Source organism: Lytechinus pictus, chromosome 9 (assembly GCF_037042905.1).
Source record: "Lytechinus pictus isolate F3 Inbred chromosome 9, Lp3.0, whole genome shotgun sequence".
NCBI classification, from domain to species: domain Eukaryota; kingdom Metazoa; phylum Echinodermata; class Echinoidea; order Temnopleuroida; family Toxopneustidae; genus Lytechinus; species Lytechinus pictus.
The window spans coordinates 25,287,558-25,299,984 of NC_087253.1; the positions used below are offsets into that span (position 1 = coordinate 25,287,558).

At 35.3% G+C, this 12,427-nt stretch overlaps 1 protein-coding gene across 1 annotated transcript in view; it reads right to left on the reverse strand.

The window, feature by feature from the left end:
- The window catches only part of LOC129268534 (A disintegrin and metalloproteinase with thrombospondin motifs 4-like), a 33,940-nt gene extending 21,995 nt beyond the window's left edge, over positions 1–11,945 (reverse strand). Inside the window, exons 1-11 of the mRNA XM_064104983.1 lie at positions 11,614–11,945; positions 10,008–10,071; positions 9,328–9,489; positions 8,768–8,940; positions 8,341–8,518; positions 4,651–4,805; positions 3,757–3,840; positions 2,768–2,892; positions 1,783–1,944; positions 1,054–1,188; positions 160–310 (exon numbers count right to left, since the gene is read on the reverse strand). Coding sequence (XP_063961053.1) covers positions 160–310; positions 1,054–1,188; positions 1,783–1,944; positions 2,768–2,892; positions 3,757–3,840; positions 4,651–4,805; positions 8,341–8,518; positions 8,768–8,940; positions 9,328–9,489; positions 10,008–10,071; positions 11,614–11,706 — 1,482 coding nt within the window. The 5' untranslated portion in view covers positions 11,707–11,945. The remainder of the gene's footprint in view (positions 1–159; positions 311–1,053; positions 1,189–1,782; positions 1,945–2,767; positions 2,893–3,756; positions 3,841–4,650; positions 4,806–8,340; positions 8,519–8,767; positions 8,941–9,327; positions 9,490–10,007; positions 10,072–11,613) is intronic.
- Positions 11,946–12,427: the final 482 nt, after the last annotated feature.

Consider the following 12,427-nt stretch of genomic DNA (forward strand, 5'->3'; position numbering starts at 1 on the left):
AAGGCAAGCTTACGTAATATCTTGCTTTGAAATGTGCCTATCATAATGAAAGAAATGAAAGGACATTTCACCAAAATTGTCCACGAAGTAACTACGAACTGGTCAATTTGCTATAATATTCACACTATCACTTTTCAACGACTGTAAGCTAACTAGTACCTGTCTGTGTGAACACGCCCCAGTGCTGTCTGCATAGAGGAATCTACATTGTTCATTTCGGTGAAAGAGTTGACCGGGTCGCCAACCCCGGTAGAGAGAAAGGTTTTTATTCATATCCGGTTCATCATTAAGACAATGTGATATTGGCGACCTGTAAACAAGAATTAAGAAGAGAATTATGACAATTTCAATTCAATTCAATTTCAATTTATTTCATTTTCAATAGAACAAAGTGAAGTGGTCGAAATAATTTCAATGAACTTATACAGACAATATAAATTAAGGCATGTACAATTATTATATTATTCTATAAGTAAAACAAAACAAAGTATTATATATTAGAAAAATATCATAAAGATTAGAAAATTAAATTATGAGAAAATGGAGGGAATGACAACTTGATATATAACTGATAAAGTAAAAATCAGGGGCCTGTTTCATAAAAACTGTCATAAAAACAAGCTACTGAAACCATTCCATTTCATTGGCTGGTGGTAAACTTATACTAATTCTGCATAATATTCTAACAAACCTTTATGATACGGGACCAAGATTAAAGAAATAGTAGTTCATGTATTTTGGAATGCTAAGTCATACTTTTTAAATGAAATAAATTTAATGATTATTGAATGGAAAGTTTTCTCGCCAAAAAAAATTAAAGACAGATTTTATTTTTATTGATAAACCTCGCATTAAAATATGATAACGGGCTTGCTGTGCCCCCTTTGAGAGGCACAATTAAAATTTGTAATGTAAAAATTCCGTTAAAACACAAGTGTGCCCCCCCCCCTTTTGAAAGACCTTTTTTGTTGCTTGTTAAATTCTTTCGTGGATGAAATGTCCTCAATTTTTGTTTTAAAATTTAGCGTATTGGTGTATATGTGATCCTTTTACCTCAGGAATGAATTCAGATATCCCACACTGCACCTCGACCACGTGTAAGCACCGGGTCCCGATGACGTCACAGAAGCCATAATGTGACCCGAGGTCAGGCAGCTATTTCCGGCACCATCGTGTTCCATACCCAGACTGAAAGAAACACACATAGGTAAGGTACAGAATACTGATTAAGATCGACGCGATAAAAATGATGTTAATGGTGATGATAATGTAAATGGTCATGATGATGATGATGGTGGTGGTGGTGATGATGATGATGGTGGTGATGATGATGGTGTTGATGATGATGATTATTATTATAATGAAGAAGATGATGATGAATTAAATGATGATGATGATGATGGTGGTGGTGGTGGTGATGATGATGATGATGATGATGAAGAAGATACTAAGATGATGATTATTATAATGAAGATGATGATGGTGAATTAAATGATAATGATGATGGTGGTGATGGTGGTGGTGGTGATGATGATGATGTTGATGATGCTGATTATGATGGTGGTGGTTGTATTGGTGATGATGATGGTGGTGTTGGTGATGATGATGATAGTGGTGGTGATGCAGATCAAAATGACAATGATGATTCACAGCATCAATGACCCCATTCATCCGTCTCTGATATAAACATTGATTGGCGCAGACTCGATCAAAATAGCATTCTAATTTAAAGAAAAAAAATACTATAGGCCTAACAGTGACCATAAATAGCTCCATACTTACACGTGCCCTATTTCATGTGCCACTGTCAGACCCGTTGCTAGTCCATTATCCTCTACAATGGCGCAGCGTCTTGACTTGACGCATGCAGACGCAATATTGGCTAGCCCGAGGACACCACGTATAGAGGACCCTGTGATGAGGTCCTTTCTTGACAAGTCATGCCTAAAAATAATTGTATAGAAAATATTGTTTATTTTCAATTCTTATAATGCCAACTCGTCTACTATCATTTGGTCTACCATCAGTTCGTCTACCATCCACACAGTCCAATTGCCATTTCCTCCACTCAACATTCCGTCTAATAACCAGTTGGTCCAATAGCCAGTTAGTCCATATAACATTTGGTATAATAGGAATAAGTGTTAATTGGGCAAACTTAATGAAATTAAAGTGCATATTAGACCAACTGGTTATGGGACGTAATTGTCATAGATGAAATGGTGATTAGACAAAGTGATGATTGGACCAAATGAATATTGGACCAAATGGTCGCTAGACGAAATGTTGATGGATGGAATGGCATTATTATTATCATTATTATTAAATGAAGGTAAACCATTGTGATGAGTGGACGAGTTGGCAATGGACGAATTGGCAATTTACCGAAAATAGTATGATGATGCATGGCCATTGTGTTCACTGCTCATATTATACGTTCGAAAAGATAATCATAGTAAACATATAAATCATTATGATCAAGCTGATTTGTATAGGATTATATAAAATAATATGATACATTTACGAACCACCAACCATAAAAAAAGAATTGAATTATTAAAAGTGAGATCGACTACCGTGACTGCAGCTCGTCGCCACCTTTTGCATTGCATTTTGCTCCGAGCTATACCGTCTTCGAAGCTCCAAATGTACTGCGAAGTCAAAATTTTGAAGTACTAATATGCAAAAATTATAGCAATATTTACAGACAATTCATACATTTGATTTCTTTTGATGTTTTATTCCGGATAAAGGGAATAAGCCTCACCTCGTGATCAGAGTGGCTATATCAAAATGTTGAGGATTGTGTATGTCTTCCGGATACACACCTTTCTGCCATTCACAGAAGTTACGTAATGATGACTGGGCATCGGGCACGATCACCGGATCTACCTGTATATGATAGAGCATTCGGGTGATTCACTAAGAGTTAAAATTGGTTTTAAGTGAGATAAAATCAATTTTATGGCAAGTGATTGGTTTAAGGATTCTAAACTTGATGTCAAACATCTCTCATCTAGAGAAGATATGAACTTGTTATTTGTTTGTTTTATTTTTTTCTGCGTTCACAATACATTATCAAAAATATTTACATTGTTTGCAATATACAAAATAATCCATAATGTATACAATATAAACATAATGCATAATAAGAAAGAAAAATGGTGTGGGCATATACTTCACATTTCAATAATAATAAAAAGGAACATTAACAGATGAACGCAGGACACCGCCACCGCCTTATTCGGATAAGGTTTCACAAAGATGTTCATAAAGGTAGGAACGATTTTGCCAAAGACTGGAATAGACATATATTGTGAGCTCAAGGATTTTTCCTCAGATTATTTCACACAACCCATTTAACTCCAAAAGGGATGACAATAATAATAATAATAATAAATAATAATAAATAATAATAATAATAATAATAATAAATAATAATAACATTAATAATGATAAAAAGTAATAATAATGATAATGATAATAATGATAGTAATAATGATAATAATAATAATATTAATAATGAAAATGATAATAATAGTAATAATAATAATGATAACAACAATAATGATAATGATAATAGTAGCAATAATAATAAAAATGAAAATAATAATAAAATAATTCTGATAATAATAAAAAAATTAACAAACTGAATGAATTAGTATGAATGAATAAATACAAGGAAATTGATTTAAAATGGAATCATTTATCTTGTATACCAATGTAGTAGGCCCTACTTGTTATTTAGTAGCATACCTCTTTTGCCTCTAGCACCAAACAGCGTACAACATGCAGAGAAATATTCACTGAAATTGAAGGGCTGCGAAATGTTGATGCTGCCTGATGATAAATAGAAAATACATAAATATATTTATACTATCAAATAATCACAAGTGGCTTAGTAAAATGCCGTAGAAAAAAATCGTAGAATTTAAAAGGAGCGTAGCTCTAAAAAAAATGAAAGGTGAAGTCACATGCCCATGATGTGGGCATGCCTACAGTGCCCATGAGGTTACAAAAATAAGATCATTCAAAATCCGCTTCTGAAAACACGTTGGATTCGTTTTTTTTTAGCAAACCTTAGTAGCCTACACAAAAATATTATATCAAAAGAAAGAATATTGATAACAATTTATAAAATGAAAATTGTTTTTTACAGAGTAAGAAATAGATAAAGAGAAGGAGCTACGAATTATTAAAACTTTTCAGATTTTATGAATTGAAGGAAGGAAAATGAAGAAAAGAATTGAAGAATGAAGTAATGAAGAAGACAAATAAGAATAATAAGGAGGAGAAGAAGGAGAAGAAGAGGTGGATTAGAAGAAGAAGAAGAAAAAGAAGATGAAGAAAAAGAAGGAGGATGAGAAGAAGAAGAATTAAAGAGGAGGAGAAGAAGAAGAAGAAGGAGGTGGAGGAGAAGAAGAAGGAGGAGGAGGAAATTGAGGAGGGGGTGGAGTAAAAGAAGACGGAGAAGAAGAAGAAGAACAACAACAACAACAACAACAAACTAAAAGAAGAGGAGCAGGAGGATGAGTAGAAGGATGAGGTGGAAGAGAAGAAAAGAAGTAGAAAAGGGAAGGAACAAAGGCGAAGATAGAAAACTGAACAAGATTCAGAGACAATGAAAAACTTCAAAAAGAAAAGACTTACAATGGACATGACAGTCTTAAGGTAATTCTCCATTTCGTTGCCATGGTAATCAAACATTGTTGAATCGCTAACAATCATCATCTCGATGTATTTCTTATCACTCACTGTTGAAGAACGCTTGTAACGCTTGTTGAAATGCCATCTATCTTCTGATGCTGGTGAGAGGAAATTGAAATCGATAAATAAAAAAAAGGTCGTTAGCCGAATTGTCTTAAACTTCTAAAATTTCAAAAACTTAAAATTAAAGAGGATGACTGAGCAGCTATATAAATTTCATGTACAATGTACTTTGCTTTTGGTATTCCCTCTACCAGTGGCATACAGATTGCCCCGCAAACATGCCAAAGCTTATAAGTTTTTCACGACCAAAAAAAACATTACCAACATTACGTAATACCAACGACGGATCCAGCATTTTCCAAAAGAGGGGGCATTATTGTACAGGAATAATTTGACAAGCAGGAAAATAAGTCGTCACTTGGGTATGCATGACTTTTTTTTTTCTTTTTTTTTTCTTTTCCTCTTCTGAGGTACTTTATTTCATAAAATCAAATAACAATATAGTCACATGTATACAAAATTAATCAACAGGTGTAGACAAAAAAAAAGAGTAAATACAAAAGCAGAAGTGGTAAGAGTATCTAAAACAGAAACTTTTCAAGTTCTTCTAAAACATCTTTCTTATTTTTTATATTTCCACTGAGCATGATACCTGAAATCATTTTAAATACCATCCAAATTGATTGACTATTTAACAATTTAATCCTAAAGTAATTTAACATATATACTTTGTACACTGCATATTGTGCATAAATTAATAATAGGTTAATCAAATTAAATTTATACTCACTGATTTTAAAACCAATTACAATAATCTTTTCTTCTAAATAAATGTCTTTTTGAAACCAATCTAATATTAAAGTGTGAACCTTTTTCCAAAAATCAGTTACTTGGTGACATTTTAACAAAACGTGAATAGATGATTCAGGTTCGTTACAAAATAGGCAAATAATGTTTGACGAGATCTTCCATTTAAAAAGATTTTCTCTAAAAGGCAAAATATTGTGCAGTAATTTGAAATTAAATTGTCTCACTTTATTATCTCTGACATTTTTCAACTTAAAATCTAATACGTGCTTCCATTCATAATCTATTGGTAGTTGACACATTTCCTCCCACCACCCTGAAACAGGGGGATTCTCTTGTTCTGATTCATTTAGTAATAAATAAAAATGTTTTGCTTTCATGCGACAAACTTTAATGAAATCACCAGATGATATTTCAAACATTTCTGGTTCAATTTTTGTTTCATCTTTGGTGTAAACTGTATTTCTTATTTCACTCACCCATACTTTTGGAAATGCCTTTTTCAATTTAGAAAATTTAAAATTTATTAACAATGAATTTGTGCCCAATCGTCTTTGTAATGAGTCACGCGATATCCACTGCCCATTTTCAAAAAGGTCACTGACTTTTTCAATCTCGTTAGCTTTCCACTCTTTAAAATATAAAAGGTCATTTCCGTGTTTAATATTGCTGTTGTACCATAATACTTGATCGAATACATCTTTAACGTTATAAAAGTGAACATATCTCAGTTCACTCCAGTACACAAGTAGATTGACATAAAACTCTGGTAATTTGAACTTCGTACATAAAAAAAGCATATCTTTACTCGAACAGTTCATTCTCAAAACCTCCGATACATCTCCGATGAGGTTTATCCAGAATTTAAAAAATAGTCTCCATCGTGACTTGTCACCTTTAAGGTATTTTGTGAACCAAGATAATTGTAATGATAAAAATTTAGTTCTTAGGTTTACCATATCTAAACCCCAATTTGCTGGAGAGCGAGTAACAACCGCTCTCTTGACTTTTTCTTTTTTGGAGCCCCAAAGAAAACTGTAAATTAATTTGTTAAGTTTAGTCATGGTATTCTTTGGAATTGGTAAACATGTCCCAATGTATACAAATTGGGAAACAATAAATGTTTTTATAATTGTTATCTTTCCATAATATGTCAGGTTTCTCATTTTCCATACCCTCAAAAGAGATCTCACCTTTTCAATTTTAAAATCCCAATTTAAACTTTCACATTCTTTTTGTTTGGCGGAAATGTATACACCGAGGTATTTTATGGGCTGATTTGTCCATGCTAAATTGTCCAGTTCCCTTTCTTGGAAAGAGGTAGACATAGCATTTGTTTTCATTAGGTTTAGTTTTGGGCCTGCTAAAAGACCAAACGTTTCAACTTCATTCAAAGCCAAATTTCCCGACTCTATAGAGTTTACAAAAATAACAGCGTCATCTGCCAATTGTGACATAACGACATTCTCTTGAACAATACCAACTGGCATGACTGGATTTTCTGAGGGAATTCGAATTCCATTAATTTAAGCATTTTGCTTTATTCTCACTGCCATGACTTCGGCGACCAGTATAAAGAGGAGACCTGATAAAGGGCAACCTTGCCTCACATCTTGCTCTATTTTGAATTCTTGGGAGACCCAACCATTATTAATTACCTTCCCTATCGCATTGTTATAAAGAGTTTTAACCCAAACTTTAAAAGTTTCTTTAAACCTCAGTCTATCTAGTAACAAAAAAAGGAATTTTTTTGTTGAAGTCTAGAAAAATTAAAATCCCTGGGGAGTTCTTGTAGTGACAATATTCAATAGTATCTAAAACAAGGCGGATGTTGGGTATGCATGACATATTACCCTTTAAAAAATTGTTTTTGTCCCTCTCACAACGAGGGGGGGGGCAACACTAGCGTATTCAGCATGAACTATGACAAAAAAATGTATGGGTCCATGCACCAGCATAGTAGAGTCACTATTGTCCCCAGACAATTGGGCCCATGTAATGCTCTGTAGCGCTGGATACCCGCCTTTGCACGAGCCGGTCCGGATGTGCTACCTGGATCCGCCAATGCGTAAAGGCCACCGCACACATTACGACTGTTCGCGATCCGATTTTGGAACGAATCGCATTTTGCTAATTTTCTGAAAATGTAAATGGAATTTATCATTTTATTTGAGGTTAAAATCAATTGAAAGAATACTAATATAACCATTTTGAAAGATTGTAAGCCTTTATTTTGGAGTAAAGGCCAAATTAGTTTCAAATCGTGAATCGTACGACTGCTATGACGTCATTACGACTAGATATTAAATTTGCTTTTATTCTAAGAAGGGTGTTCGCATAGTCACATATTTGAATATAGGATTTCGTACGATGATTTCGAACATTACACAGTAAGATATTCCAAGTCTCAATATTAGCATGAAATTCTACTACGTTTTATTCCAAAAGTGAGTCGCGACCAATCGCAAGGTGCGCGGTCGCCTATAGTCACACCAACAAAGGGGGGGGGGGGGGGGTAAGATTTCAAGATTTTCCCATTGTCCGTGCAAAAAATATTAGGGATAATGCATATCAATTATTTTGGCAGCCATCTTGGATTTATGCAAATTAGATGCCTTTCCCCTATTCGGATAAATTGGGACTTTTAGTATGTTGTACTAGGGACCTCACAGAAATGCATTGTGGTGAAAAGAATTCTGTTGCAATTTGTTCCAAGTTTGGTCAAAATTTTGGCTAAAATGACTGGACTATTACCACATGAAAGGATCACCAGTCGTTCTTAAAGTCGCTCTTAACTTACAAACTGCTTTATGAAACACCCACCTGTATCGATTGCTCTCCCACATGTGTGTATTTCTGTGCGTTTAAATACAAAATGGGGAGGCGAGGGCGCCCCCTGCTGCTCCTGCTTGTCGTAGCGAAATGCCCCAACGAGGTGATACAATCTGTCAGGAATCGGCTTTATGAAGAAGGTCATGTCTTTGCTAGCTACGAAGCCATTCTGTATAAAAAGAAGTACGCCATATTGGTTAATCTTTGAGACAAATCATAGGTCTATACCAGTTAGAATCGCATTTAAATAAGTAAAGTAAGAATTCAATAAGAGCGTCGATATTTGTATGAGATCCGATAATAATTTGGCCAGACAATACTTTTATTAATCAATATAACATCAAACACATTGAGTCAGTTTGTTTTCAATAGGGCCTACTTTGATAAATTGTCTTTGAATATTCAGAAAAATGCATACCAATAATCTTCCATTTTGTTCGCTTAAGGACACCATAGAATCATGTTTTTGACCCCTCACGTGACCGACATAGTATCCATGGTTACGGTGTAAACGTTGCGCTCTGAGCGACGTGTGGTTGGTGCCGGTTCCATGCCAGTGATGAAGGACGACGTGTTCAGGAAAGACATTGTCTAGAAGATCGACAAAATAAAAAATAGACCCAGGAATGGAAGCAAACAGGAATACGAAGAGAGAGAGAGGATGGGGGGGGGGGGGGGGAGAAAAGGAGATCAAGGTACAGGGAGATATTGGATTTGATTTATTAATTTCCACATTCCAATAACAAAAGTATATACAAGTGTAATCATTTTCTCTTAGCATAACATAACAATAAGCAAATGACATAATGAATAACATATGCTGATAATAATGATATTAATGACAATGTGAACAATTACATCAATAATTATAATGGTGATGGAAATGATGATGAAAACATGATGATGATGACAATGATGTTAATCATGATGATAATTATAATGATAATGAAATTTACACATTTAAAAGAAAGTACTTACTATTATCCGGCTCCAAGTCGAGCGTATATTCTGTGCCGAAAGCGTGTATAAGATATGAACGCCCACCATCACTGTCGTGGGATTGGTGGAAGGTTTGATCATGTGATACCCTTGAGCTATGATTCTGTATTCTGATTGGCTGGATGATCTCGTACTCTGGAACTGCATAATGGAGAAATATTGACTTTCATTTCTATTCTTTTATTTCCACTCCAAGATAAAAACATTCATAACTATTTTGTACAATAAAACGAGGCATACTGTACTGGTGGTAAGAATAGAAAAATTGCATTAAACATGCTACATCAAGAATCTTGTTAGAAATTAACATTGTGCTTTAAAAGCACGAAGAAGATAAGTTTCATGATACTTTGCTTCAACATGTTTCGAATAGACAGTAATAATTTTAACCTTCTCTACAATCAGTCAATAAGTGTAATTTCTATTAATGATTATACATCAGTAGGATCTTTTCAAATGGGCTAAGGAATATAGATTTCAGTAAAATTTTCTGTATTAATGCAGTAAAATGGGTATAAATAATCAATGTAGGGCCTATAAGCTTTTGCATTCTTTTGCAATGTACACACCCACCCAATCCCCAGCAAATTGAATAACTGTGTCTTTTCAAACGAATAAAATTTTCTTTCTCAAACAAAATTGAATTGTAGAATACATACCTTCACTATATGACTTAACTCCAAAGAAATCTACCAGTTCATCTCTGGTCATATGACGGTGTATCTAGCGATAAATGGATAACAGAGCATTGTTTTATTTTCCTTAATCATGAACCCATTTCAAATCAAGAATACACTATTAAAATTGTTAGAACCTTTGATTGATCCATTTTTGTAACCTTTTCAGGTCCTTTGGAACCGTTAAATGTTCTATAACATGTACAAGGTACCTTCTCAGGTTCTTTATACAACATGGGGTTATCCACATTGGCGGCGGAAGTAAAAAAATTGGGGGGTCCACAAAAATTTTAGGGGGGGGGGACGCAGGAAACAAAATTGACAAGCAAAAAAAAAAAAAAAGGTTATCAACAGAGATTTTAGGGGGGGTCCGTCCCCCCCACCTCAAATTTAGGGGGGACAGGACCCCCCCCCCCCCCCCGTCCTCCCACTTCCGCCGCCTATGGTTATCCAGGGTTCTCATGTAGGGGGTTCGATTCCTTTTCTTTCCTTGCAGAAAATATGACAAGCAAACAAAAAGGGTCATCAGTCAAAATTCTCTGCCATTATGTCTCCGACAAGATACCCCAGGGCTCCGTCTTACAAAGAGTTACGATTGATCCAATCAATCGTAACTCTATGGAAATCCATCAGTGTCATGATTTTTTCTACTGAAGAAATTTGCAAAATGTCCTTTGTAAACAAGAAGATCACACCAAATTGTCAAGAAGTCAATGAATTTTTGGATATACATTCATATCTAGATTTTTTTTTAAAAATAAACATGCATTTTATATGTTGACTTGGCTGGCTTTCCATAGTTGCGATTGTAAGACGGGAATATCTTTGTCGGAAGAAGGTCAGAGTAACTCTGTCCTGACTGGCACTACTCCGACTTTTCCTCCGACCATTTCTCCGATCAAACAGCCTCCGTCTGGGTAGTGCAAGATAAATACTTGTTCGGAATTTTAACCATGCATAATAGAAATTAACTCCGACCAGGATCTGATACGTCTGAACGAGACTTTCTTGTGGTATATGATATTGTCCGATAAAAGCTCATATGAAAGGTTCACCTGCCGTTCTTAAAGTCGCTTCCAATTTACGAATATCTTTATGAAATACCTACCAGGATCAAACAAGTTTTTTATTTCCGTGGTCTGAACGAGATTTTTTAAGAAAGACATGCTATTTCATTTCTTGACTGGTTGCCAGACAAACCAAACATGAGGGAGACCAATGAATGCATGTGATAAATAGTCGGTTTCTCAAAACTATTGTGTCTTATCCGGCTGGTTCGGCTCTTGAATGTGATTAAGCCCTTTTCGTTACAATGATTACTTCTACGACTTGGTATGCATTAAGTCATGGACCTATTATGCTGCAGTCACATTTCTCCAACGGCGCTCCGTTTTATTCATTTTTATTCAAACCGCTGGTACAAAAAACTTGTTAAAACTGCCGTTTTCGACTCGCCGTACGGCCGCCAAAAGGGAAATGTGACTGCAGTATTAACGCGGACAAGATGGCTGCAGACTGCAAGTGGTTTAAAAAAACAAGTGGAATAATCAAGATAGATCAACAAAATAGGTGTCGATGATCTACTTACCTTGTGCCGTAATGCAATCGAAGGCCATGTCAGCAGGCAGGAAACCAAATGAATCGCTATGACGAAATGACGACGCGCAATCCACAGCGACATGGCAATTAATGATGTATTGCTTTTTATCTAACTTATGACGGAGGCGTATAGTCTTAGACCAATTCGGTCTGGGTTCTGTTTTTAATAATTTCTGACTGGGTCTTGTATGCGTTTTAAAAGAACATGACAGAGCAAGACATACGACTCACATTCATCTTGAGACCTTTCCCGCTTCAAACACCATGAGAGCCGGACATGGCTGGAGGCTCATAAGAAGTCCAATAATAGGGAATTTTCTCCTCCATGACGAATGAAGGATTTAAGAATATAGAGAATGTATTATCAATTATACCCTTCATGACAAAGCACAACCAAAAAGTCTTTGTCGAATATTGTTTAATCAAAACAACATTTTTGTCCTGGAGCCTGGACAAACGAAATACTTCCAGCTTTTTGTCAGCTCCGAAACTTAGGACGAAACTGCTTTTTCGGGTTCACCAATTCTCGACAAAGACCTCCCAACTGTTCATTGTCATTTGACGGGCGTTTCAATACATTTGCTGTGTTCTTGAATTCGTCCACGTTGCAGTGCGAAAGTTCCCTGTTATCATTCGGGGCTCCGTAAAACAAAGGTTTGCGATGAATTACAAATATGAAAGAACCGCACTGATTGGTTTCCGTTCAGTATTTTAATCAGAGTGCGTATGCAACGATGATTTTGATTGGTCATTGGTATTTAGCGATTGATTGCAAACCTTTGTGTTAAGGGGCCAAGGTGATT